This window comes from Antennarius striatus, chromosome 4 (assembly GCF_040054535.1).
Source record: "Antennarius striatus isolate MH-2024 chromosome 4, ASM4005453v1, whole genome shotgun sequence".
Lineage (NCBI taxonomy): Eukaryota > Metazoa > Chordata > Actinopteri > Lophiiformes > Antennariidae > Antennarius > Antennarius striatus.
Genome location: NC_090779.1, coordinates 18,750,416 through 18,773,876, shown reverse-complemented (window position 1 = coordinate 18,773,876; position 23,461 = coordinate 18,750,416). Strand labels below are relative to the sequence as shown.

Below are 23,461 nucleotides of genomic sequence, written 5' to 3'. Positions count from 1 at the left end.
ATTTCTCGTTCGTCTCCGAGGAGAGGACCCTCCAGTTCCCCAAACAGGGGACTGATGTGGACCTCAGGGAAAGGATCTTTGCTGTCCGGCATAGTCCCTGTACTATAGTCCAGGAGGAGGCTTCTCTCCTTCCCGGAGAGTCTTCGCCTCCACAGTTGTAGCACCCTCTGAGCCACCCTGGTGGACTGGATGTTCAGCAGGGAGCTCACAGCTTGGGCATCCGCCAACACTGGCCCAGCGTTGTCTACCAGCTGCTGGAGGGTCATGGTCCTGGTCCTGCAAAGTGCTGCAGACAGCCCAGGTGTGGCTCCACTGCAGGCATCCAGCCTGGCTCCATGCACTAGTGGTTCCCTCAGTAACCAGAACCGAGTCAGAGCTTTTTCCTGAGCTTCTTTTAAATAGGGCCCATGACTTAAAAACACCATGATAAAACAGAGGCAAACCATTTAACTTTAGAAACTTAGAATCCATTAAAAACGGTGCAGCATCCAGGTCCAAGTTACTCACATGTTTGAATATGCAGCTGGCCACCTCTCTCCACGTCAGATCCACTGGTCTGGTCAGAAACCGCTGGATGATCTGTAATCTGAACATTGCTGTTCTACTAGCCAGGTGGATGAGGCCCTGTTCCCCTTCCTCTCTTGATAAAAACAACACTCCTTGAGGCACCCAATGCACCCCATCCCAGAAAAAGAAAAAGTTAACAAGTTTGGTCTGGATTTGGGCTAGAAACCCTGATGGAGGGTCCGTAAGAAGAGGAAGAAGATTTTTTTTTTTTTTTAAGAGAGTACATTTATTCATAAAAGCCAAATTACAAGAAAATCACATTGACGCAAAATCCAAAAGAGATTAACACAAAAAGGAATTCACATTAAAAACATTCCTGAATGAAGAAAACTAACATTTATCAAACTAAAAACAGAGGCTCTTGTCTCCATGTTGATTATGCTCCATTCATATTCAAAGTACAGGACTTAAAACACAGAAGAAGAAGAATTTTTTATTTTTATTTTTGCAAAAGCACTTTTATCACATTCAAACATTATATAATTTTACATTAGATGAAAGCACTACAGTGCTTCAGAAAAAGAAGATTTTTTGCAAAAACACTTCAATCACATTCAAACATTTTACAATTTTTCTAGAAGAAGAAGTATACTTTATTAATCCTGCAAGGGGAAATTACATAGTCTGGGGTAAATTAAATAGTATATCAACGACCTTCTTCCTGTCTCAGTGTGGTTAGTGCTGATTGTTATTAGTGATGTGCTATGCTTTGTTTTGTCATACCTTTAAAAGGTGTATGAAAGTACAGTCTTGTGACTCCTAACGCAGCCCCTTAGTCCACTGTATATTGCACCCAGATCGGTCATTGTTTAACAAGCCTTAAATACTCTGGATTGCTAAAATGTACATAGGCCATAGACTTTACACAAATTACTTTTGAATATTTATATGGGTCCCACAATGCCTTATTTTTCTGTGAACAATTGTTTCCCAGTATGAATGTTTCTGGACCTATGGTGATCCTCATCCTCCTCATGGCTGCCTCTGAAAAAAAAAAAAAAAGGATGTCCATTGCTTGCATTCCGCTGATGACAGACACGTGACACTACAGTAGAAAATGTTGGAAAATAAGCTTATCTGTTGGCATTATGCTTCTGTTGGAATTATTGTTATTTTGGCATTGGTTGAAAGAAACGCAGGCTTTACTGAAGCTGTCAGTCACAAAGTAAGACAGCTAACAGAACGAACAAAGAAATTAGTATATTCATCTTGTCTCCTCAGTCCACCATGCAGATAATCTTAACATAGCTTTAAGTCACCAAAAGGAAGATGTGGGTTTTCGTCTGAACTGCAACACATTGTCCATCTGTATGCCAAAACCAGATTTAAAGAAGACTACCTTCCAAAAGTAGTCTGATTGATTTTGACATCATCTTCCGACTATAAAAGCAAGAAATTTAATTGAGGGCTTCAGTCGATGACTAAGTAATGGTGTGAAAAGTGGGCAAGGCTAATAAGCCATTGTTTCAACTGCCTGGAGTGAATTATCTTCCAGTACTAATTGTGCCATCATAATCATGTCTTGAAACTGATAGCAAAAATCAAGGCAAAGCAGATTCCTGGTCTCTACACACACAGTGGATGTACAAGGGCAGTACCACACACATACAGGCCTTTCATTAACTCATTTCATATCAATAAGAAATAATCTTTTTTTTTTCCTCTTGTCAGCAGACTTGCATGGTTCTGTATCTTTCTTGTCATCCATTTTTCAGCAAAGCCTGTCACAGACTTAACCAAGAATAAGACTATCCCATCAAATACAGCTTCACATTATTATCAAGAGTCAGATAGTGTGCTCTCAGTGCAGACTGTGTCACATGGTCCCATTGGTCTTTTCAGGGCTGTCCCAGTCCCATTAAATAAAGGACAAAGCTTGAAATATTCAGAGTTAGATTAAAGTCACTATTACTTTAAGTGAACCTCTGGGTCTTTAGCTGGTAAAGTATGTAAGATATATCTATTGAACCTGGTGCATTCAGTATAAGTGTTTTTGCATCATGTGACTACTTGTTTCTATGAAAAAAACCCTTTATGAACACGACTTTCATAAAGGGTTGATATAATTTACTTATTTTTCATTGATCAATAATTATTAGGATGCCCCCCACCCCCACCCCCTTCACATCTCTACATCTGCTGAATGAATTTTATCCTCGGAGACTACAGAGGCTAAACCAAGTGTTAAGCCAATGAGTTATTCAACCGCACTTACATTAATGTCACTCTGATGCGCTACCTGGTATTCACGGGTCTGCCATGCCACTCTATGCTTGATTACTCTGTTTTATTTCCATTAGGTTTTTCAGTTAACTCCACCAATAATTAACATGTAATAATAAAACCAGTGTCCAGCAGGCAAAAACTGTTTATGCTTCCGGAGAGAAACCTAACCCAGCCAATATTGGTTCCTACTTATACTTGAGCACCAATATACTCAGGGAACCCAATACACCATTTAGCTCCGACAGGGAGACAATCCTGTCAATAATAAAAAAAATAAAAAATAAAAAAAAACAGGCAAGTTGTAAATGAGGTTTATTACAGGTAGCCTATAGTCTACATTGCTGGCACTAACTTACACCCTGACCCAAGTTTTTGGCAGTCTCGATGTTCACAAATGTCCCCATGGCCACATGAAGTCTAACATTAGAGCAAACTGTTCACTTAGTCTTTTATTTGTTGACAGAACATGTAAAATCTTAATATATCGAGTAATAACGTTACGTTTTACAGACCGTTTGCATTAGGTTGAATTCTCTTGTCACGTTCGAGTGATTGGCCCTCATCCGTGGTCCTGAAGCCTCATGATACCATCGTCCACATCATGGCGGGCACAGAAAATTAAATGTTTTGTGTTCTTTTAAGTTTGCATTGAATATCAATGTTCACCTGTTCAGAATTTAGGCTCATAGGGCCTACAACTGCTGATTGCTTATCTTTTTCATTATTTTAAAAAAATAAATCCCCCTCTGCTTTATTTTTTGACAGATCACACTCTTGTTATTATTCTCAGAAGAAAAGAAAAAGGGTCTTTGAGATATAATAAAATACTTTTGAATAAATTTAGTTTATGATATCATGAAGAAAAAAAAAGTCTATGATCCATGGATCCATAATTATTTTGGAATCAGATCACATCTTTTTTGCTCCGGAATGTTGCCCCTCATGTTCTAGATAATTGGTACTCATAAATCAACAGTAAAATGTGAACTCCTCCTTTAGTGTCTGTGTCAATTCATGGTAAGATATCACACTGCCAAGACTATATTGAACAGACCTTGCTCTCTCTATATTCTCTCTAATCCTCATTTTACAGTATAATCATGATGATCTATTGCTACTGGCAAGGAAATGCAACATTCTCTCTAATAGGTCAATGTGTATTCAACCAGTTTGGAAAGTATTGTGGCCAGACACTGTTGTGTGTTGAAAATATAAAAAATGTACAAATCTTGGCAACACAGAAAAGCACAGCTAAACTTCAGTTGAAGCAGAAACCTGGAGCCACAAGAAAGGCTAATAAACAGAGCTCAAACAAAGTAAGCCTTGACAATGGAAGAATTGAAAGACACTGTGATCAGCTGGCCCACATGTTCATAACGATTTAATGTCAGACATTATTTTCTTATTAAGATCAATTAGGCTGAAAATGAATGTTAATGAAATGGAAAATGGACAGAAAGGGAGAGAGGCGAGGAGGAGTGTGGGGTCTTATCTCTGTGATTATGGCAAACCTGGGTCTGGTCTAGAGCGGCGGGTAACAGCTGTAATTGGCTTAGAACAAAAACGGACAGAACATGAAGCGATAAATAACAGTCTTGTTTACACAAGGTGAGGATTGACCCTCGATAATGCATGTCACTACAACAGTAAGTATGCCGGGTCTTTTGTACGTGCTTACACAGGAGATGCCGAAATTTGAGATGTTTGTAGATTTTAACTATTTATCAAGTTAAAGTCTTATTTTGTGACCTGACACAGGAAACAGGTAATTGTCAGACAGGTCTGATTTGATTGTATGATTTATACATTGAAAAACCTGAATTTCATTTAAAAAATTTTTTAATGCTCCACATCCATTTTTGATGGTGGTCCAGTTTTTGCTTCTTCATGCTTGTGAAGTCCTTGAACAGTGGATCTAAAAAGCACCTTACCCTACTGCTTATATTCTGTCAAACCACGGTACACAGAGGCAAAGGGCTTGCTAAAAACCCAAGAGAACTCAATAAAAACTGTCAATCGACCAAAAAGGCATCAGACAGAAACATCCTGTGACAGATCATTCCCATGGAAATGACTTCTTACTACAGCTCCCTTTGTAGTGACACCAATCTTTAAAGTTTAAGTTGACTACATACTGTATGTTAGTTAGATAGATTAGGTGTAAAGGAAGTAGAACGCTTATTCTTATTCCCATCCAACCTCTGCCTCGATTCAAGCTGATTGAGTTATGTACCTCACGTGTGTGTCCTTGCTGCTTTTGACTGCTCCAGCAAACAGCCTGGCCTTTTTGTCCAATTCCAGAACTTCTGATCCTGGACCCTGGAGTTTTGTTGTACCTGTGTTTGTTTGTTTGTTTGTTTGTTTGTTTGTTTGTTTGTTTGTTTTTGGAGTACACCCTTCACAAGCTGTGTGTTTTGACCATAATAAAATTATAATACAATTTATTTTGCCTTGGATCCACTTTTGTTCCACACCTTGTGCTTGACAATTACCTTGACACAATTTATTTTATTCTGGTGAATTTTAACAAGAGATTTCACCATTGGCTACACCATCTTTAGAAAATCATGGATGGATTTTCTTAACATGTTTATCACTGTATTATAGTAAAAAAGTAAGAGAACAGAAGTATATTAAATGTTTTAATCAGGTCGATGTTCATGGAAGAATGATGATGTAAACATTTATTGTGTGTAAATAGGACCATGAGGTTAAAGGTACCAGAATTATAAATTCAGCACACAATTTTTATTATTTTTTTTATTTATTCAGTTTATTTTTTTCTTTCCAGACATGTTAGTACAACAGATTTTACTTTCATCGGTGTTGAGACATCAGCAACAACCTCTGAAAAGAAAAAAAAAAAAGGGTTGACGGGTAGAAGCCATTGGCTTGTAAGGTTCCCGTCCCCTAAATCATCAACATCTCTCTCATTACAGCACATTGTCAACCAATTCATACATTGCATGTCGCAAATCAATTTCATTAATTTTATTCTGGTACATTGTTGTTTTAATCTGTGTATTTAGTCCAATAGGCATGCATCTTTGCACACCTCTTTGTCAATTTTTAAGAAGATTCCAAATTTTGTTCATTTTGTAATTCCTTTCAAGGGTTGTTTCTGGTCAGTAGTGTCCTTGTTTACTCAGCATTCCTTTCCTTTCCACTTTCGTGGCAGTCAAAACATCTTGCATGTAATCAGTTACTGCACAAAGGTTACAGTGACATTTGTTTCACAGGATTGACAACATGAAGTTTCGTCAAAACAGTGCAGTCCTTTAACCATCATTCACGTCAGAATTATAACCTTGCAAAACCATGTTTTTAAATACTTTTTTAAAGGCAGTTAGAGTTCCCATACTCCTAATTTCATTATCCAGTTTATTCCAGTGTTTGACACCAGTGAACGATAATGAACATGTTTTTAATGTTGTTCTTGGTGTTTTCTGTACCAATGCTGTGTTTTCTCTTAGTTGGTAACTGGATTCATTTATCTGTATTTGTGATTGTATGTTTTGAGGTACATTGTTACTGGCTGCTTTATACATAAGTTGCACAGTTTTATAGCTGATGATGTCATGTATTTTCAGTAGTTTAGATTTAATAAATAAGTGGTTTATGTGAGCTCTATAATGTTCATTGTGAATAATTCTCAAGGCTCTTTTCTGGGTCAGGAATAAAGGTTGCAAGCCACTTTTACACGTGTTTCCCCAAACTTCAGCACAGTAGTTCAGATAGGGCAAGATTAGTGCACAATATATTTTATGGAGTGCCTTCTGATTTAATAGTTTTTGAGTTTTCCAGAGTATGGATAAATTCATTAACCCTTTCAATATCTACATCATTCATCTTAATATTGATTTTGTGTTTGCAACTTTTCTTCCCAAATAACATGTACTTAGTTTTGGTTAGGTTCAAGGATAATTTGTTTATATCAAACCATAATTGCATTTTGGCTAATTCCTTGTTTACTGTTTGAGTTAGTTTATTTATATAATTTCCTTTGCAAAGAATAGTTGTATCATCTGCAAAGAGTATCATTTTAAGCACCTTTGAAACCTTACATAAATCATTTATGTAAAGTGTAAGTAATTTTGGACCCAACACTGACCCCTGTGGCACCCCACACACAATGTCTAATGTTTTTGATGTCCTCCCGCCCAGAGTGACATATTGAGACCTCTCATGTAAATAACTCTATCCAATTTAGTACTGTACCCCTAAATCCAAATCGTTCTAGTTTCTCAATTAAAATGTTATGATCAATTGTGTCGAAAGCTTTTTTAAGGTCAATAAAGATTCCTATGGAGTACAACTTTTGATCCATGGCATCAGCGATGAGTTCTATTGTTTCTGTCAGCGCTAATGATCCTTCCTGAAGCCGGACTGACTGCAGTCAAGGAGATTGTGCTTTGTTATGAATTTTTCCAGTCTGTTATTAAACAGCTTCTTTAGGATTTTTGATAACTGTGGTAGTATTGAAACAGGTCTGTAGTTTGTAAATTCACAAGCATCCCCATTTTTATATATCGAAACCACTTTTGCAATCTTCATTTTGTCAGGAAACACCCCAGTTTGAAATTACAGATTATATATGTGTGTAAATGGCTGCAGAATTCCATCCAATATGTCTTTAATTAGCTTCATATCAATATATTAAATGCAGTACATGTTTCTTATCAATCAAAGCTGAATCGAAAAGCAAGTTAACCTTCAAATGTGAGTTGCAAATTTTAAATGCTGTCATGGCATTGGATTTGCAAGCTGTGAAATGGTATCACTCAAACAGAATCCCACCACATAATTCTAAAATCAAGAAAAAAACAACAACATACGTGCACCTTGAGAATAAGTAAACATACATGGCATCCACATAATTCTAAAATTTAAAAAAAACCAACAACAACATGCAGGCACCTTGAGAGTAAGTAAACATACATGGCATCCACCGGCTCTGGTATACAAACTCATTCAGCAGTTATCTTCATGCAAACAGAATACAATCTGTACAAACATACATTAATAATAATTTGCATGATTAATATTTGACAATGGAGACAGCATTTCTGGAAGACACCTTCACATGACCCGTCAACCAGTCCAACAAAAGCAATGACTATAAATGTGGGCCATTCTGAAGGTTACAGACAGTATTATCTATTATACAGCTTTATATCACTGCATTACTTTATACGTGGAAATAAGATTAAACATTTTTTTGGTAGCTGTACTGTCCGCATGCATATGCACACATACTTCTTTTTTTATACCGAATTTTTTTTTCATGTACAGTAGGTGTTCCTTCAAGAGCCTGAGGACATTGGCAGAGGAAGACTGTTGTCCAAAATCCCACTCCTGTTTTCTGCTTGGCTGAGCTGTAATTTCCTGGGCTTTGAGAGCAGGATATGCTGTCCTGCACACAAGAAAACAGCCCTGATGTACACTTAGTCCTTGTATGTGGGCAAGAGATAAAGGACGCACACACATGCACACACCGTCAACATGGACACTACCATCACAAAGTCCCTGGGCAAACTATCCTTGAGCCACCATAATAGCTATTACCTTTAAGAAATATAACTGCAAAACTTTCAGACCACGGGGTCATGCACCATTGGTCTCCACTGATAACGGCTGTGGTTTATAATGTCATTTCACATTCAAAAATTTACTAGTTTACTGTGTTCACAACACTGCCAGATTTGCAATTTTGGGCTCCAATTAACATTTAGCTCTGACAATACCTTTTTAAATGTAAGCAATCTTGTACAACGAAATGAAACTATCTTTGTAGCTCTCTTTCATACTGCAGTAAAAAAATGACTTTTCCTGAACACTTCAACATTTTTGTGTTATGTCTAGCCTCTCCTTGAGGCCAGGATCATTCAGCACTTGGAGGTGGATGATATACTGCCATACCCCAACTGTCAGATAACCTGATTAACCAGTCAGTGCCCTGCTGCTTGACCTGAGGCCTCACTGCTGCTAATTCAGCCTGTCCGCTGCCTGTGGCATGAGAGGCTCAGGTCCTGTACTCATGCTTTCTTACCAGGGCAGCTGTACTTTCAGCTGTCAAGATCGGAGCTAAAACTAACTCTTACGATGATGATGATTATTGGACATCAAGGGAAAATAAACTGAAATGCTTCACTGTATTATTAAAATTTATCCTGATATGTGTACACATGTTACTATTAGGGCTGTCAGTTTAACTCGTTAATTAAATTAATTAGTTACGCTGCAAATTAACGCGCTATAAAAATTAACGCAATTAATCTCGATTGGCAAGTCAAGGCGCAAGCATTCTAAATTTGGCCTATTGAGGGACCCGTAGGCTGCAGTGGTCACTTCGTACCTGCACCACTAGTCAAAAGCAGGGTGACTGACAACAGAGATGGACGCGGCACAGGAGAGCGAGGTAAGCCCATTCGGACCCTTGGTTTATTTATTAAAAGAACAAATACAGAACTATTAACAGAACACAGTGATTTGTACCTTTTGTAAAAGAATTTTCATATCACCGAAGCAGCTCCAGCCTAACGTATCATCCATCCATCTATCTTCCACCGCTTATCCGTAGTCGGGTCGCGGGGACAGCAGCTTCAACAGGGAGCCCCAAACTTCCCTTTCCCCGGCCACATCCACCAGCTTGGGGATCCCAAGGCGTTCCCGGGCCAGTATTGAGATATAATCCCTAACGTATCATTTAAATGCAAAATACTGTATGTCAAGGACACAGAATTGTCTGCTGTCAGTTAGGGTTAGGGTTTGGTACCTCAAGATTAAGAACCACTGGCCTGTTAGCATCTTGCTATTTAGTTGCATTATTTAGAGGCATGTTATACTCTTCATTTTGAATTGCTGTGTTGAGTCAGCTTTAGTATTCATTTTGATTGAGAGTCTGCTTGTGTGCCTATTTGAGACTCAGCCTTATTTTATTTCTGAATTTTATTTATTTTATTTAACTGTATTCGTATTGCCTTTTTGAAGAATGCACCTGGCCTAATTGGGTTGCTGATGTGCTTGGCCTTTTTCTTTTGAGTTTCATTTATAAAGCACACTTAACCAATAATAAAATTTTTTAAAACATTCTCTTCTTGGTGTATTCTATTGATTAGTCATGCACTACAATTTTTTTAATGTCCGAGAATTCAAATTCTTTATTTGGAGGCCTTTAGCAGGTATGAGATTAAAATGTGATTAATTAGATTAATTAATTCCAGATCCTAGATCATTTTTTTAATCGCCTGACAGCACTAGTTACTATATAAATAAAATATTAATTGCTCTAAGTTATAGCCCTAGCACATTCAGTGGTATGAAAAAGTTTGGGCACCCCTGATCATTTTTCAGATTTTCCTTTATAAACCACTGGTTGTCCAGATCAAAAATTTCGGTTACATCTATCATATAGCAGAGGAGTGAAATGAAGTTTATAGGATTTACCAGAAGTGTGCAATAATTATTTAAACAAAAGTAGGCAGGTGCATACATTTGGGCACCCCAACGTAAATTTCACATCAGTATTGAGTAGAGCCTGTTTTAGCAGAAATGCTTTATATACAGTAGCTTCCAATGAGGGTCTGGCTTATGCCTCTGCTCCAGCGGTATTTGCAGAGGCGGCCTCTCCATACAGAATAACATTTTTAAGTCCAAAGCGTTTCTGAAATTTCTGAAACCACCCCTTGCTGGCATTAAATCAGCTTGTTACTGCATGATCAGCACTCATCAATGAGCTGAAATCCTCCTCTTCTTCGCTGTCATGAATGTCATCGCTGCCAGCAAAAGTTTCATAAAGTTTTATAGCTTTTGTGCGGATAATGTTGGTATCCATCGGAATGCTCTTTTCCAGACTTTTTGCAGACTCCGTCCTTAAAATGGTCTTGTTGCGGACAGTTACAACCCTTTTTGCATCCTTGTTAAAACATATTGCTACTGTCCTCCTTATGCTATTTTCCTCCTTTGTTATGGAACGAACCGAACATTCATTTATTGCGCGCTGGACAGCCGCATAGATTGTACCTTCCTTCAGCATGTCCAGACGTTTAACTTTTTCTGCGATATTTAGCTTCTTGCTCTTCCTTTTGGGCATGTTCTCAGGTGCTTTTGCCGGTGCAGAACGTTGCTTCGACATTGTGGGTTTTGTCATGGAGTAAGTTTGCAAACTTAAATTTGGCAAGCTGTACAGAGTTGAGGCGTGGAGACTGTTCACGTTAGTCAGTCCCTTAATTTTAATTTAATTTTATATACTGATTTGATCCCTGAAGGGAAGTTAAGAATGCACACTCTAGTTGGTGGTTCAAACACTTTTGTTCAAGTTTGGTGGAATTACAGTTATATCCTGTTCTCATCCCAATCTTAACTGAAACTATAAAACTACATAAAAGCCAGGTGGGAATCTGAATCCTTCAGAATATCTGTGGATTTCACACTTCTATTCTGAATGACACAGCTTCACAGCATAGGGACAAACTACAACAACAAAATCGAATTAAATTAAATATTTTTTTTTAAAAATCCTTTAAAACTATGAATTTAATTTGATGAGCTTGGTGAGATCATTGGAAATTAAAGAAATGTGATTCTAGCTATTAATGTGAGAATCCTGATCCGTGCCATTTTTGGTACATACACTAGGTGAAATCATTTAGTGAAATTATCACACTATTCTAAGTGTTGTTATTAAATTGGTCTTTTGTTTTTACTGTCTATAATAATAACATTCTCAAAAAGAGACGTGCAATTTCAGTGCTGTGATTGTTTAGTGATGGCATCATTCAGCGCTGAGTGTACTTATCTAGGCCACCTATGGGGTCAGATATAAAACATCACAATAGAGGTGGGGGAGACAGACGCAAACAGAGTTTTCCTGCGGCCCTCCAAAGAGTCCCTTCAACACCAGACAAAAGGATATTGAATTATACCTTAGAGGAGGAATGGGGCCATTTTGTACCGTGATCTACCAGCGAGAGCCTTTGTGACTGTTTCAGCACCTATCAGGAGCAAAATTATTATTTTTTTATCTTTCCAGACAGCTAGCTGAATGAAAGACCTTTTCTATCATTTTCTATCTTCACTATACTTTTAACTTCCACACTCCTTTTCACCTTCCATCTCTCATTTAATCTCTCCCCCTACAATGACCACCTATCTATGTCTTTTTTGACATCCCAACAGTTTTATGCTCAAATGATTGTGATTTGTTGTAATAGCCTTGCTGTGATGATATTTCAAGATTTCATGTTTACGTAGCCCGTTGAGAATACATTATTACAATCCATGCTAGTTATTATTTCATCTGAGCACAGAATTGTTTTTGTTTTTGTTTTGTTTTCAAAACTCTATTGAGATCTGAATGAAAAGAAACAGATTGATACAAAAAAAATAGTCTGGTCAAATTGACATAAAATTATTTATGGACTTTAAATTCCAGTACAATTCAATTTGGAACAAGTACTGTTAAATTAATCTTATGATTTTTCCTCAAGTGTAAATTGAGACTGGACTATGATTACATCCCACTTCAAAGCGTTGATGTATTGTAATTGTCAGCATTTGTGTGTCCGTCCGTTAGTCCACCAAATATATTCGCAACCATTGCAGATAGAAAGATGAAAGAAAAAGCATATTACTCAGATGGCAAATGGGGTGAAAATGAGATGATGACCTTGAGAAAATTAATTCAAGGTCAAATTTTAAGTTTTGTACATGCCAATCTGCGCCATCGGCCCCTCCGACCACCACCGGAACAATCACACACATTTACACACCACCGAATGCCTCACTGGAGGCAAGGAGGGTTAAGTGTCTTGCCCAAGGACAGAGTGGCAATATAATAGTTCTGCTCTGAGACCTGCCGCTCTACAATGTAAGGGCCTGTGAATTTAGCCTGGAAAGAAACCCCTTTATAAATCTAAAAGTTATGTGTGGTCAGAGCAGGCATGTGAGGCACGGCCTCACCTGCCATCATGACAGAAAAAGAAAGAAGGAATTCTATGGTTATATTTATCCAGTGATGAGTATTATAAAGTTATTTTCTGTTTAACATCACCAATTTTAGGTTGTTTTTACTCAAAATCACTGAATTTTCAATTTACCGCTGAAATACTAAGAAGAGATCTGTGGTGAGGCACCAGCCAGCCGTGCCTCACCATGGATTGATCAATGGCTCGACTAGCTGTGCTGGCATGCTATGCAGTGAGACCATAATGCTATCTCTATATGTCACTATTAAAATGTTCAAACATGTTTGCTCTATAAACTAAAATTCCATAAGTTAGCTAATGTGTGTAATGGACAGTGGGTTTTTTGTCAACATCTGTATGTGTGTAACGTCTTTCTTGAGTTGAGTGGTCCTGAAATGGCTGTCAAAAGGCATGAAGTGAGGCAAGCAGTTCTCCTGCCTCATGGTAGGGGGCACTGGTGATCCCAGGGATTCGGCCGAGGAAGAGGAATCCTCGGCCCTAGAAGTGACAGCAATTCTACGATCAACAGTCATGTGCAGCCATTCATTTGTTTTCTGTTTGCCTTGCCTTACTATAAAAATGGAGGATTACATATCTCAACTCAAAAATCTTTCCATGCTTTTGTTCAGAAGGAGCGGTGCATGGACTTCAGTTATAAAGAAATGTAACATATAAGCAAACATGTAGGAAACAACATTTTTTTAATCAAATGTGCTAATTGTGTGTTACAGTTTGTATGTGTAAATCATTCTGCTATGAAACTTTAAAAATGACCTGTTGCTAATTAAATGGTGAATAAGCTAAACTATAGGTTCATATTTTTGTAAATCTAATTATGATGAAATCCATGCCTCACCAGCCATGAACATCACCGCACGTCACTGAAATTTAATCCATCATTATTATTATTATTACTCAGAAACTGGATTAGATAGAAAGACAAAGGAGAAGGCCTGTGTGAGTAAGACCGTTGATCAAAGCTACTGCTTTGATCTATGAAAGTAGGTCAGAGCACTAGCTTTAATCATTGAGCTATGCAAGTACGTCAGGGTAAAATTTTGAAATCCGGGGTGTCATGGGATGTTGAAGTCTCTGACTGCATTGGTTCTTCTTTTGTCTGTGGCTGTGTGATGTTCTTTACGTATTTCCATGCCTGTTACTGAATTGTGATTGTGTTATGGGAGCTGTAAATACAGAAATTCAGGAAGGTAGATCAATTTTTGTAAAAGAGCGTCTGAATAATGTGTGAATAGTGAGGTCTTCGATCTTCAGCTCCGTGAACACTGTGGTGTCACATGTTCCGGTTCCAGTTTGTAACAGGTCAGTTTCACATTTGATTGTGAAATGTCTCCACAGATGATAGTAATCTACATCATGCTAATTTCTACAATGATCACATTAAAAGTAATGTTGTAATAACCATCACATTGGTGTTATACAAATAAATAAATAAATAAATAAATAAATAAATAAATAAATATATATATATATATATATATTATATATTTTTTTTTTTTGGGTTACACAGGTTGTTGCATCAGCTTGCATTTAAAATTCATTCTGTTTCAATTATATTTGATTGTCAAGGCCAGTGGAATGCCTGTGTCGATCTGACTGGTGCCTTAGAGAGATGAAGCTTGCAGTGTGAACTTGAAATGTGCTGGTTAGCTGTGCTTCCTGGTTGACAACCAGTTTCTACGGCGAAATTTCATTGATCTAAAATTCAAGTTTTTAAAGGTAGATTGCTGAAGATTTGTAGAAGACATGAGGGAAATCACATCCCCATTTCCCAAACAATTTCTCTTAGGGACGTTTGTGTCTTTAGAGATGTATTTTGAGACATGTCAAGTCAAAGTGAATACATTCGGTGGAAATAAACCCATAGTTTTTATGAACAATTTGTGCACTACAGAATAAGGTTCATAACCATATTTGCAGAAGTATCATGGCTTTGAGTTCAACATAGAAAAATTGCTGCAATTTTAACATGTTCCTTTGATGTCAGTAGTTACTACTTAAATACAGAGACTGTAAAGTGCTTCCTTGAAACACAATGCCATTTCCAATTGCATGTACTGTATTTCATGAACCCTATTTAGCAACTAATGGCCAGTGACACTGCCAGCATCCTCAACAAGATTAGATTGTCAGAATGTACTGATAAGACACAAGCCTTTGCTGCCTCTGGCACACCCTGAGGTTTCACACTGATCTGACAAATCTATCTCATTTTGCTACACAGTACAGCACTATACATGTCAACTTTTAGGGCACGCCTGTCAGTCTTATGAGTTTCCTACATTTCAAAGACTCTACAGACATACCAAATATTTCTCATGGAAATGTTTGGTATATCTGTAGCCAAATGAACCTACTAGAAGGGCTGCCCACAATGGGATAATAATAGAATGATTTGTTTTGTCCAAGAAGTCGTGTTACAGAAGAAGGTCCAGTAGTAACGATGGTGAACCCACACACGGTTATTCAGTCAGTCATTTTCATATTACCACCGCGTATCCGCCGCAGCGGGTCACGGGGAGCTGGAGCCTATCCCAGTGACATAGGTCGTGAGGCGGGGGACACTCCGGGCACGACGCCAGTGCACCACGGAGCCACACACAAAGACATACAACCACTCACACATTCACTCCTACGGGCAGTTTGGAACGGCCAATCAACCTGAAGCGCATGCTTTTGGAGGTGGGAGGAAGCCGGAGAACCCGGAGAGAACCCACGCAGACATGGGGAGAGCATGCGAACTCCGCACAGAGCGGGACTCGAACCAGGGTCCGCTGACACACGGTTAATTTAGGTTCTAATGTCTTGGTTGTGACTTTATTTAGTTTTTTATTAGTTTTGTAGTTATTGACTTTTGCTACTATAGTGCTTAATACAAACTTTTCTCCTTATGCTGTTTTTTTAAAAAATGGATTTTGATGAAACCTTTAGGATTTTCAATACATGTCTTAATGGTGAGCATTTCATGGGGTTGATGTGAGTGTGCTATGTCCACTGAAGACGCTGCATATAGCGTAGAGTGGAAACACTCCCTCCAGGGGTCTTTCTCGGCTGGACTTCTGAAAAATGGGGAGAAACCTGCTGACAAAGGCTGAGCAGCGTCCTTTGGAAGCATTGGGTATTCACCTTGGATTTACCAAGAATCACTTTCTACGGGATCTTAAGAAAACGGTGGGCAGACAGAACCCCTTTTAATTCCCCACACCAGCAAAGGGATGACTCCTTGAATGGCTTAGAAGGAGCTACATGCTGGGTGAATCTAAAATGAGTTGATGGCAATGGCAGGCACTTCCATATGCAAGACTGGGCCCCTTTTCTACCCATCCCCTGTGCCATTCTTATTCTTGTCTGTGTGTAGGGCCGTGATAAAGCTGCCCCAGCTCAGCGACTTTTCCTCCTACTATTGCCACAAAAAGCCAGGAGCCCAATTCAGCTCACACCTCCACCTTCAATGCATCCCTCCCCTGTAATCAAGCTAGGTTCTCAGCTCAGCACAAACACAGTCGGAAAGTTATAGGTATCCTTGGAGAAAGAGGAGAGGAGAGGAGAGGAGAGGAGAGGAAGACAGCCTTTGCTTCTGAAATAAATTAATAGTAAATCATTGGACCAATGGACTTCAGAAATGCCATTGTTCCTCCTCCTTGTACAATTAAGTTATATTTCCCCACGTCCACAGATACATACTCAACACAGAAAGGGAACAGTGTGATATGCCTATGGCTAGGTATGGATTAAAAAATACTTTTCAACTGAGAGAAAGCCGCTCTGGTCAAGCGGCCCTGACATAGAATTATGCAGGGCAAAAAGAAAAGCGTGATAAAAAGGATACTGCACAGAGACTTTTTTCACTAACAGGTTGGCTGGTAGTCACAGGTCCACACTATAAAGATGTGGTGAGGTCAGCCAATAAATACAGAGCTAAAACCTTTTACGGTATCCCTTGTGAATGACTTCCACTGATCTTGTGTGAGCTCAACCCATCTTCTCGAATCCCCCCTCCTTGTAATTAACAATTTTTTCCCCTCCAATTGAAATCAGTGCCATAAAGAAGGTAATATTCAACTTGAAAATATTGCAGTACAACTGTAATAGAAGCAAAAATGGTCTCCAGTTTCCTTAACATGCAAGTGATGAGCTATGTGAGGAATGCAGTGCCTCTTGTCTGACTATCACCAATAATCGACCACACACACACACACACACACACACACACACACACACACACACACACACACACACACACACACACACACACACATAGGGTCAATATAACTTGCACATCAATGAGGACTTAACTTTGCTACAGTACGTATTTGCAATATATGTCTCATTCACTTTGTGGTTTCTTCCCTTGGTATACTTAGAATGTTCCATCCTCAGGAACTGAGAGCTCTCAAGAGATACAAGTGACTGATGGTAGTGTGAAGAGTAAATGCAGTATACCCTGTAATGTATGCTGGAGAATGATTTGGTCTTAGGAGACCCGATTCCACATATTTCAATACTAAGAGACAGTACCTTCATATATCCTGATATAAATGTGCATTCAGCCTTTTATGTTTCCTTTGCAGAGACAAAATGCTAATATTATTTTCAGTCATTCATTATGAAAAAAAAATCTATGAGAAGATGAAAAGTGCACGAGTATTTGGAAGACGATCTAAACAGTGAAGACCAGTGGAAATATTTTTTTAGTCAAATGCAAATAGGTCTATATAAGAGAAAACTCATCACCTGGAGGCTCACTGTATTTGGAAAATTCTAGTTGATATATTAGAATATATTGTTACAAAGGCAGCTGTTTAATCACATTTACACAGTTTCACATAAAACATTTAGGGTAAGAAAAACGTTCTTTGTGAAAGATTATGTTTTTCTACCAAAGGTATAAAATGTATATGTATGCATTTATTACTAAATATATAATGCATTTGGCTCAGTTACAGAAAAATAATGAGCTACAGCAGAATTATCATAAATGCAACCAGAGCAGGCAAAGAGATAAAAAAGTCTCAGTTCCCCACTCTGCCTCATACTTCTCAATATACTATTCATAAAAAAAGAGTACAAGAAAGTGCTACTACATGGACTATACTGGTTGTCTTCATATTGAGGATCACACATTTTTCTTTGATATGATATGATCTGTGTTTAGATTATGTTTCTCATCTGCCTGCAAATAGGTTATTGCTGTGTTGTAGGTGCAATCCCCCATTCAAATGAAGCAATGCTACGCCCCTCACAGCTTCTGTTCTCATTACTACTCAGACATGCTGGGAAGACAGAGTAGATTCTATGCACGTGTTAATGTGTGTCTGTGTGTGTGAGTAAGTGTAATACTCAGTATATTCTTGTTGGAATTGGACAGTAACGTGCTTGTTTCAGCCTAATAGTCTGTCCCTCAGAGTGTGTGTGCGTGCGTGAGTGTGTGCATGTGTGTGTGTGTGTGTGTGTGTGTGTGTGTGTGTGTGTGTGTGTGTGTGTGTGTGTGTGTGTGTGTGTGTGTGTGTGTGTGTGTGTGTGTGTGTGTGAACGTGTGTGTGTGTGTGTGTGTGCGAGTGTGTACCTGTGTGTGAACCTGTATGCGAGAGCTGATCATTGAATTGGATGAACAATTCATTGGTGGCTTTGGAACACCACACAATTTAAAAAAAAAAAAAAAACATTTAAAAATGTGGTGGGTTTGGAACACCATAAATTGAGAGTCAGCAGTTCTAAAGGATTGAGACAAAGGGGAAATGGTCTTGCTCATGAAAAGCCTCCCATGGCATCTTCTCAAGGCGTGGAGAAATAAAGAGGAGGATGAGATGATAAATGAGATCATTAGGGTTCTAACACCTAAAACACTTTGTTCAGCTGCATGCGTACATTCGCCATCATTATATGCTCCAGGCTCTGTAATGATGGACGGATAGCAGGACAAAGCAAGTAGAAGACAAAGGAGTGAAATAAAGGGAGTAGGATGACCCATGTGATGAGAACTCTTGTGATGTCACACATTACTGAAGAGGAAAGACTGGTAATGTAATGTTACAGATAGAGGAGGAAGCTCTCTCCCTCTGATAAATCCCTACAGCCATGCTCCATCATGAATGAAGGAAGTGAATTGGTCTTTCTAGCCTCAGATTAAGACTGGCGTGTCTTTAGATACGTGTTTATGGGATACAGATCACTGACTTCATAGGGTGGATGGCATCATTAGCAGATAAGAGTTGTTGGGACTTTCAGAATTGGTAACTAATGGGCTATTATATGTCCAGATGCCAGTACTCTGATGCACAGGTATAAATATATGCCATGCATTATGTTGATGTAATCAATGGGAGCACGACGATTTTGTAACAGATAATTTAATTGTGAGTAAACATCCAGAGCGAGTCCCTTTTCACTATGTTAACATTCTGACATTCGTATTTAGCTCTGTCCCTCGCTCAGACAGTCTAGTAATTAATAATAATAATAATAATAATAATAATAATTCAAACTTTATTGATCCCCAGAGGGGAAATTCTCTTCACACTCTCAGTACATGCATTTGTGTTAGTTTTTAGCACATCACACACAGTGTTGTGAACAAGGCCCCTGAAACACAGCACACTAGGGGCCTGTAATCATGCAGTTAGTCCAGGGGAGGAAGAGTGACGGGTTAATTAGAAGCTTGTGAAGATTCTCAGTCATCCAGGTCATGGCAGATACAGTATCTGTGTTGAAGAAAGTCACCTGGACGAGTGGGAAAAGCTTCTACAGTTCTGGCCGGTAGGAAGTTTGTTTGTTTTTTAACCTACTGGGAGTCGTCAGGTTGAGATACATTGTAAATCCTCTCCAAGATGATCAAATCTGATTTGAATGACTGTGGGGAGCAAATGATTCAACCATCATCCAACACCAATATCATCCAAATGACTTTCAGGTGACTCCAACTACCCAGAGGTGGGGGCTTAGAACCCATAGGGGGAAAACTATGTCACTTGATTTCAATGGCCGGTTAGAACTAAATAACCTCAACAACTCCCACTTGGTTAAATATCTGGAACTCCCCACCATCTGTTCAGAACTCTCTTTAATGAGAGTCTAAAGTCCAGTTGATTTTATTCAACACAGAGATCTCTGGAGTGATGAGAAGTTATATAGAATATGCTATTAGTAAATACAGTACAGTATTATTACATGAATCCAGTGTTGATTTTTATTGTCATGCTGTTACATGAACAGTTTTGCAGGGCATCTAGCACCTTGTAGGCACAGCATCAAATTTAAATGGCTGCGTGAGTCATAATCTTTTTGTAAAAAAAAAAAAATCTCACCACACAACCACAAACACATTCCTTTGCTTGAGGTCAAATATTTACTGTGCACAGCTAAAATGATCCAAATTAGCATTAAACAGTAAATGTTCTGGTTCTATTTATGAAATACTCCGTATACTTAAAAGGTATCCCCGGAAAACAAAAGCTCTCATCACTGTAATCCAGGGAAATTGTCCTATAATGGCAACAAAAATAGATCACTTTCAACTTTTAACCGTGTTGCTTTTAGACAAATAGTAAAATTAAGCATCAATGGTAGAGGGAGACGGGATACATTGTGAGGGTGTTTGCAGGGGGGATGTATTGTCTGTTTTTGTTGCAGCTAGATGCAGAATACTCCAGAATTTAAATCACCTCCCTACTGTTTGAAGAAAATTATACTGCATATAAGCTTCTTCCAGAACAACATTCTCACTATGAAAACATTCCTTTCTCTTTTCATCCACACAGCTGGAGGTTTCAACCACAGACTTTGCTGGAAACCTTGTGGAGGGACCAGCAATATTAGTGATCATTGTCATTGACCAAAATGACAACCGACCAATCTTCAAAGAGACACGTTACACAGGAGAGGTGCTCGAAGGATCCCCTACAGGTAGGTGACATTGTTATATTGAAGGACCTCAAAGGGACCTAGATCATTATTGGATTTATCTGGACAGCAATATCACACACTGTGATTGCTACACTTGAGATGCCTTCTGATCTGAGGACTCGGTGGAGTTTTTGTTGATGATGGTGTCTACATCTGTTTCTTGACCTGTGCGACTTGTCTATCATGTAATGGTCATGCCCTATTAATACAGTCACATTGACACTGAACTACTTCATATCATGAAGCAGCCTCACACAGATCTTCCTTCATGTTTTTATAAAGTATTTTTTTTGCTGAAGTGAATGTTTAACACCAATATTTGCTTCAGTTTTTCTTTATTTGCTCCCAAAACTATTGACTATATTTTTTTCACACACTGAACTGATAACATCTTTTTTGACAAATGTAATATAATTTTGTTTAACGTTTGTTCTTAATGTATCTTGAATATTTATATGAACAATTCTCAAGTCAAGTCTGTGAGATTTGTTAGATGTACAATTCATGTCATTTCCGTAGTGGTTTCAGAACAGATGCTGACAGTATGACTGACAGAAATAAGCAATGCTGTCTGCCCTCTTTATCATATATCTTTCAAAGGAGTACTGGCATGAATGGGTATTTTTTCCACGTTTTTTTTCTGTAATATCATCAGAATATGATATACTCGCAGTGGCAGTAAATGCCCTCATATAATACCTATAAGCCCATTTTACTTCTCTTCTCTCTGCACCAATCCCTGAAGTGATATATAGAGTTATGGTGTAATAGAGGAGTTACTGTATACAACACAATGCAGAGTAGCACCAAATACTCACTTCCCCTCGTCTGCGTCTGTAACAGCTAAATGAAATTTTTATGAGATCTGGAGAAATTGGAAAGCAAAATACCATTTATAATCTGGACTGCTTTTTGGCAGTTATCTGATAATGATATTCAATGCGCGCTGACAGATACTTTCTGGATCATAGTCAGTGACTCCAGACTCCCTTTATCCCCATCTCATCTATTGTTCAAGTGTTTTAAAATCAATCATTCTGAGGTAAAGCTGGCAGAGCCCATGAGAAGACTCCTCACCTGGCTACTAATCTTAACAAAACAACTTAGATGCCTTTTGTAAATTTGTCTCAGGAGGTTCTCCTTTGGTTCTTTGAACTATCGGCCCGTTCCACCTTCTATTTTAAGAATTACGTCAGTTGTTCCCTGACTGGGTGAAATATAAATAAAGGCTGTTTTAAATGTACTTTGTTTCTATTTTGGGAATGTTCTACTTTGCTAATCTATTGACATCTTTATAGAATATGAATGTGTGGGTGTGGATCTTGATGAAGTCCTGTTTTCCCTTTTATGCCTGCAGCTCAGGTTTGAATGGTAATCATACAACATACCAGATGATGACAGGAGATGTGTGGTGTTGTAAAATCTTAGACAAAGTTTACTGCTCTGAAGTCTCAAATTATCTTTGTCAGTATTTCATTGTTTCAGTAGCATTTAATCTGGATTTATATCCTCCACCTACAGGAAATGGGTGCTGAATTGAACATTAAATGAAATAGGAGGGGGCATACAGTATCACCAGAGCAGCTTCTAAGTACTTCTTAGTTTAGCTTCCATTCTTAGTTAGTTTAGTTATACTATTGTACTATGTAGTTAGTTTTGTTTTAGTATTGACCTGAGTTATACTGTACTTCTTCATTTGTTCCTTTCGGCTTTTCCCGTCAGGGGTCCCCACAGCGAATCAGTTGCCTCCATTTAACCCTGTCTGCTGCATCCTTTTCTACTATTGTTGCTTTTTCTAATGCTAAAGAGTTATTGTGTTGAGACAGGATGGACAAGTGTTATATAAATATATAGAAAGCCATGACTAAATATCAGAACAATTCATTTCTCATACTTCCATGATAAATTAAGTTATATGACAATTTAAGACAATGTTTTTGAAGAAAAGTTCCTTTCCCACTAACTGAAATACAGAATGTAATTTGGAATACAACTGTGTTGCCACCTGTCACAGTTGCACAATGTGGCCCCAATGATGAAATTAGCAACAATCAGCTGCTTCACCACGTGTGCTCCTGATTTCACCTGGAACTATGCTCTACTGATTCACTGAAAGCTGTTCATGCTGAGGTGTAACGATTGTTTGTCGAACACAGATCCCACTCATATCTGATAAAAAATGGAATATATAGATAGCAAAACAAAGATGTATAAAATTAAAACCTAAGCTGAATATTCTGTGATGGTTCATATTATGTTTGTTCTCACACTATTTGCCCATAAGCCACCAAACAAAAATGTTAATCACCATGAGAGTTTTACAGATAAGAGGGATCAGTCAACAGGCAGGCAAACCCAAGCGCTCACATGCGCCGGTTCAAGCACACGCAGTCACATATGGAGACATCATGAGTGGTTGTCAACTTCATGCAGAACGTGTATTTGAAAATCGCTAATGCAGATGCTTGTGTGATGGCATGCATTAAGTAAGAACATGTCACTACTGGATAAACAGCTAAACAGGACATGATAAAAGCCATACCACACAGGCTATGATGTTGACAAGCTTTCACAGGTCGATCTTGTTAAAATAATGAACCCTAGAAGGACATTTTGACGTTTGATCCCACAGTAACAAAGCTGAAATTACAGCGATTGTCATGGAAAAAGAGCAGCAGTTAAATGTTTATTCTGTGTTTACAAGAATTATTCTAATCATGTGGAGTCAAGACCTAATGTAGAAACTGATTTTTTACAGTTCCGGTGACTTACATGTCTTGCAA

The 23,461-nt window shown here is 38.3% G+C and overlaps 1 protein-coding gene across 1 annotated transcript in view; it reads left to right on the top strand.

The window, feature by feature from the left end:
* The window catches only part of cdh13 (cadherin 13, H-cadherin (heart)), a 370,468-nt gene that overhangs the window by 149,879 nt on the left and 197,128 nt on the right, over positions 1–23,461 (top strand). Inside the window, exon 6 of the mRNA XM_068313468.1 lies at positions 20,534–20,678. Within this exon, the coding sequence (XP_068169569.1) occupies positions 20,534–20,678 (145 nt within the window). The remainder of the gene's footprint in view (positions 1–20,533; positions 20,679–23,461) is intronic.